Source organism: Rhagoletis zephyria, unplaced genomic scaffold (assembly GCF_001687245.7).
Source record: "Rhagoletis zephyria isolate East Lansing unplaced genomic scaffold, Rhagoletis_zephyria_1.1 Rzeph_scaffold_02337, whole genome shotgun sequence".
Lineage (NCBI taxonomy): Eukaryota > Metazoa > Arthropoda > Insecta > Diptera > Tephritidae > Rhagoletis > Rhagoletis zephyria.
Window position 1 is genome coordinate 39,300 of NW_016159421.1, and position 5,709 is coordinate 45,008.

At 37.0% G+C, this 5,709-nt stretch overlaps 1 protein-coding gene across 1 annotated transcript; it reads left to right on the top strand.

The window, feature by feature from the left end:
• The first annotated feature begins 480 nt into the window (after nt 1–480).
• On the top strand, nt 481–4,213 carry Loxl2 (Lysyl oxidase-like 2). Its single transcript, XM_017621052.1, has 4 exons — nt 481–938; nt 2,714–3,650; nt 3,712–3,869; nt 3,929–4,213. Exons 1-4 carry the CDS (start codon nt 722–724, stop codon nt 4,144–4,146), a joined length of 1,530 nt encoding a protein of 509 aa, XP_017476541.1. The 5' UTR covers nt 481–721; the 3' UTR covers nt 4,147–4,213.
• Nucleotides 4,214–5,709: the final 1,496 nt, after the last annotated feature.

Consider the following 5,709-nt stretch of genomic DNA (forward strand, 5'->3'; position numbering starts at 1 on the left):
TTGCTGAGCTCAGTGCATACAAATATATTTCCATGCGTACATAAATTTTCATGCTTTTGTGGGCTGGCAGGCTGCTGTGTCATCGCAGCTCGTGCGATTTTCATCAACCGCGATCCGCCCAGTTCCGCAACTGAAGTTCACAGCCGAGGCATTTTTGTTGCTTTTAGAAGCATTTATTTTTTTAAAATTATTATTTCATATTTTTTCCCCATTATTTTGCAAAGGCATTTTAAGCTTCCTCCTTTTCCCTCATGCCCTCGTTCAAGTTCTAACAGATATAATTTTTGAAATTCATAGCTAAGAATCTTGTTGCTCTCAATGTTGTTGTTATTATAGCATATTGTTGATGCTTTGGTTTATTATTGCTGCCACTGTCACTGTCACTGTCACTGCCTCAGCCGCTAACGCCGACGCTGTTGTTCGCAACAAACAACGCGCTCTAAGCTTCTTTTCTGTCTCGAACATAATTAAACTTTTGTTGAACGCTGATTGGCGTTTGGCAAATAGTCGCGGTTTGTTTGCCGCTCAAAGCAAAAGTTCTTTTTTTCGGCGCATCGGCGTTACGTACTAACGATCGCGCGCGTACTTAGAAAAAAACATAGTTCTTGGCTGCTCAACTAACAAGGGTGTGAATTACTATTTTTACCGGTGTCCTGCCATGAACTTCGATTAATCGACTATCTATATAAAAAATTTATAAAATTACCTCGCCACAAGCAACATGTCTTTAATGTTTTGCACCCTATTTCGTCGTCTATTCCTATTGCTTATTTTCGCTTTATTCGTTCTTGATGGCTTGCTAGTGTCGAGCGTCGTGCAACAACGCACTCTGGAGGAAGCGCGTCAGGAACGGCAACGGCTGGTGCAGAAGTATATTAAAACTTTAAATAAGGAGGAGGGTGCCATACGATTGGTGGGCGGTGAAACGGAGTATGAAGGTAAGTCAAGGAAGGGAGCTGAATAAGAGGGAGGAGTGATGTGGAAGTGTTCGAAAAGAAACGCATAAATTCAACGGAATTTCAGCTGAGAAAATGAGCTAACGGAAGCAAAGAAATACACAAGTTTCCGCTTTCGGCTTAGACAGGGAAATATTTTCCAGTTGAAACTGCGTTTAAAAAATTCCTTGGAAGAAAGGTGACAAAAGTAGTGAGATAAAAAGGATAAATCCTAGCACGTTACCCGTGCAAAATTGGGAATAAACAACTAAGCGCACAGCTGTATTTATTAGACCACTCCTGCTTTCAGCTCGTCTGAGGGAGAAAAGAAATTATTAAATGGTAAAAATTTGTATACGAACTTTTTTATTTTTTAGTTTGATTTAACTTTAAATGACTTTTTTTGCGGTCCGTAGGTCTAATGCCTACCTTTTTTTTTAATACAAAAGGGGTATTGCTACTGCCATGTACCGTCAAAATGAATAGTGCATACTGTCCAGCGTTTTGCCAAAATCTCACAAAAAAAATGGTCTAAGCTTTTTTACAGTGGCAACCTTCAAAAAAAAAAAAACTAAATAAAATAATAGAAATGCCAAAAACACGGCTTTTTTGGTACATGTATTCAAGTATATTAATATATTAGATTTTCTAGATATGTCGATTTTTTTCCTTGAAAAGTTTCAATGCAATCAAAAAAGAAAATTGTCAAATCTAATTGAATTAAATCATTTCCCAAGGGTTATCGATTGATATTCATATTGGAAAATTGCACTTAAATAAGTTTTATGACTCATTAAAATATATGGCAACTCTGTTAAAAGTTCTCTCGGCTAAAATTTTTTCATCTCGGGATCCCATTGAAGCAAAATAAAATTGGATACCATTGGATGACATTTGGTTCATACTCTCAAGGATTCTGGTATGGATATTGCGGGCCGGCTTTAATGATTTCGTGCTTGGCAGAACTCAAAAGCTTTGCATGCCAGTATGGGCAGCCAACTTTCGCAGAGCTAAATAATCTTAAGCTGCTCTCATCAAGAGTTCACTCGGTGTCTACAAAGGCACATTCGGATGGTCAGGAGACCGTACCCTAGTCCTATCCCTGCTGACAGTTAAACTTGTTTGATCTTTTAAGGATTTCAGACAGTTCCTCCAGTACAAGTGTGCCTACACTGCCCAGATCTACAAATAAATAGTCCACCAAAGGCGTGTAGGGCATTTTCACAGAAAAGATTTTTTAGGATTCTAACTCGTCCTCAGCTTAAAAGAGTTTACAACAATTATTATAAGACGTTAGTCGAACGATGAGCAGATAAATCCAACTTCCATTAGTAGACGCTATGGTATTAACTTTTAAGAGCAGGTTATCAGGGGGCACGGGCATGGTTGAACCTAGTTTTCAAAGTCCATTACAGAGCGTTACATTTTTTACCGATGTGCTGCCAAAGAGTTTGCAGAGATTCTCGATATTATTTACCAAATACCCTGATAATTTTTACCGCTTTACCAGCTAGGTGCAGCAGTCTTAAGCTTTCTTAGCCTTAGAAACAACAAACATTTCTTTGCCTAAAAATATTTCCTCCTCTATACCGCACCCAGTCAGCTCATTTCACAACGTTTATGCAAAAAATGTCTACTTCAAATACCAACCCGAGCTTATTTTAAACAGTTCGAGAAAAATAGCTAATATTTAATCGTTATCCTAATTTTCCCCTACAAATGTTTTAAAGACTCAGAAGACAACTTTTGTAAGTACCATTTTTCCCATCTCATTCCAGGCAACATCGAAATATTACACAACAACAAATGGGGTGCCATTTGCGACGACGAATGGGATGCACTCGAAGGCCGCGTCGTATGCCAGCAACTGGGCTATCCTGGTCTTCGACGCGTCACCCACAACGGTTTTTTCGGTTTAGCGCGACGTCGCTACTGGATGGACAACATGTACTGTGAAGGCGACGAACACGAACTCACCGACTGCCACTTCGATGGTTGGGGCATAAACGACTGTGAAGCTAATGAAGCCGCCGGTGTTGTCTGCAAGAGTCCGCAAGCAGAGCGCACAACGGAGGCACCTTTGCCACAGCACCTGCCAAAATTCACGCTACCACATGCCTATCGTATCGAATTGCGGTTACGCGGTGGACGCCGAGCGCACGAAGGACGCGTTGAAGTGCGCATCGATGGTGGCCGATGGGGCACAATATGCTCGGACGGATGGTCACTGCTGGAAGCAAACGTAGTTTGTCGTCAACTGGATTTGGGTTTCGCACGCGACGCGCTTCAAACGGACTACTTTGGTGGATTGGACATTGCGCCGGCGGTACTAAGCGGTACCGAGTGTTATGGTAATGAGACTTCGTTGGCGCAATGTCTACATCACGACCACTTGCGACCGCCTGCGGAATGTCACGGTGAGCGTAATCATGTTGCGGTGGCGGTATGCGATCATTTGGCGCCCGATTTGGTGGTGGACTTCTATGAACTAGAACAAACGGCGCACTTGGAAGATCGACCGATGGCACTGATGCAGTGCGCAATGGAGGAGAACTGTGTAGCGAATGAGGCTTATGACATACAGCGAGATGATCCTAATTGGCGTTATGTGACACGGCGGTTGCTAAAATTTACCGCGAGTACACTGAATGCGGGCAACACAGATTTTCGGCCGTTCAAGGAGAAACACCTGTGGGAGTGGCACATGTGTCATATGTAAGTGGGAATGGAGAAGGGTTTAGTAAAGGCTTTCTAGACAGATATTTTCTCTTCGCAGGCACTATCACAGCATGGAGGTATTTGCCACATTCGATGTCTATGATCTGATGGGCAACAAAGTGGCACAAGGACACAAAGCATCCTTTTGCTTGGAGGATAATCAGTGCCTCTCAGGAGTACCAAAGAAATATAACTGCGCCAATTTTGGAGATCAGGGTGGGTTAGAAGTGGAAGTGAGTTGGCGTTGAGGTTTTTCATTCTTATTTTACATTCAGGCATCTCAGTCAATTGCTCTGATATTTACCTTTACAATTTGGACTGCCAGTGGGTGGATATTTCCGAATTAGATACCGGTTCTTATATTTTGAAAATCGCCGTTAATCCGGAATTCAAAGTGGCCGAAATGAGTTTTGACAACAATGCAGCGGTGTGCAACCTTTTATATACAGATACTTATGCGCGTGTGGATGACTGCAGGCTGAGTAGGCCTTAGGCAGAATTTTATAGGTTTTCACGAGGAAGCCCTCAACTCAACAGTGCCAAAAATTAAATAACTGATGCAAAAAAAAAATACCAAGCCAAATATAATTATGCGTTGTTTTATGGTAAATAATGCATACTTAGTAATTAAATATACTTAGAGAGGTTGGAAGAAAAAAAAAATATTTTAAATTATTTGCATTTACTATTTCAAATTGGATTTATTTTATTTTATTTTAATTTGTTTTGTATTTTATTTGATTTTCTTTAATTTAGTTAGATTTGATTTTTTTTTTCTAATTCTTCTAATTTTTGTTTGATTTTATATTATTTTGATTTGGTTTAATTAAATTTAGTTTTTTTTGATAGTTTTTATTTTATTTATTTTTTATTCTTCTATTTTATTTTATTTTTTCTTTTATCTTCTTTTATTTTACATTATTTTTTATTTTATTTTGATTTGATTTAATTTAATTTAATTTTGTTTTATTTTATAGTATTGTATTGCATATATTTTTATTTTATTTTATTTTGTTTTATTTTATTTGGTTTTATTAAATTTTTATTTTTTTTTTATTTTATATTTATCTAATTTTATAATTTTTTTGCATATTACATTTATTTTTTTATTTAATCTTAATTTGTTTTATTTTATTTTATTTTATTTTATTTTATTTTATTTTACTTTATTTTATTTTATTTTATTTTATTTTACTTTATTTTATTTTATTTTATTTTATTTTACTTTATTTTATTTTATTTTATTTTATTTTACTTTATTTTATTTTATTTTATTTTATTTTACTTTATTTTATTTTATTTTATTTTATTTTATTTTATTTTATTTTTTTTTATTTTTTTCTATTCTATTCTATTTTATTTTGTTTTGTTTTATTTTATTTAGTTTAATTTAATATAATTTAATTTTATTTTAGTTTGTTTTATTTATTTAGTAAAAATCCTTAGTTCTAAAAATTCTGTAAGACCACATTTAAGTCTAAAATAAAGTTATAAAATTAGTTGTCGAAAATTCAACCACCAACAACAATTTATTGATTGATTTACCGGCCGCTACGCTTTGGGCGGCTAGTTTCGTCTGTTGCTATGCGCGCTACTCCGATTATTTGTAAGTATGTATTATTATTTGTTGCCTTTGCTAAGCGCCTGTTGCTGCTTGCCTCCTCCAACCAATTGACAACTGGCGACGGCAACATCACCAAATCGATCAGCTGTCATTGCCATCACCCATATTTTGCCGTGTTTTGTTGTTGCTGCGATCGCATTTGTTGTGCATGTTTTTGTTCTCATCATTGTTGTTGTTGTTGTTGTTGCAAGTTGCTGTTGCTCGCTCAAACGCAGTCAAACGTTTGCTTTGTTGTGTTATGTTGTGTCGTCAATTGACGTTTAACTCGCATTGTTAGTAACAATTTATTATTCTTGTTGCTTGTTGTTGTTACTGGGTGCTCTGAGTGTTGTCGTTAAACTTGAAAATCGCTGGAGCGTGGCGCGCGCGCATCAAAGCTCAACCCAGCGTAGCGCATGGCTCACAAAGTTTCAGGAGGCAACTAGACAACAA

What these genes read in the sequence shown, in the direction of transcription:
- Loxl2 (XM_017621052.1), top strand. Translation starts at nt 722, where the DNA reads ATGTCTTTAATGTTTTGCACCCTATTTCGTCGTCTATTCCTATTGCTT. An exon ending in CGGTGAAACGGAGTATGAAG is followed by an intron (nt 939 to 2,713) that starts GTAAGTCAAGGA and finishes ATCTCATTCCAG; the next exon opens with GCAACATCGAAATATTACAC. An exon ending in GAGTGGCACATGTGTCATAT is followed by an intron (nt 3,651 to 3,711) that starts GTAAGTGGGAAT and finishes TTCTCTTCGCAG; the next exon opens with GCACTATCACAGCATGGAGG.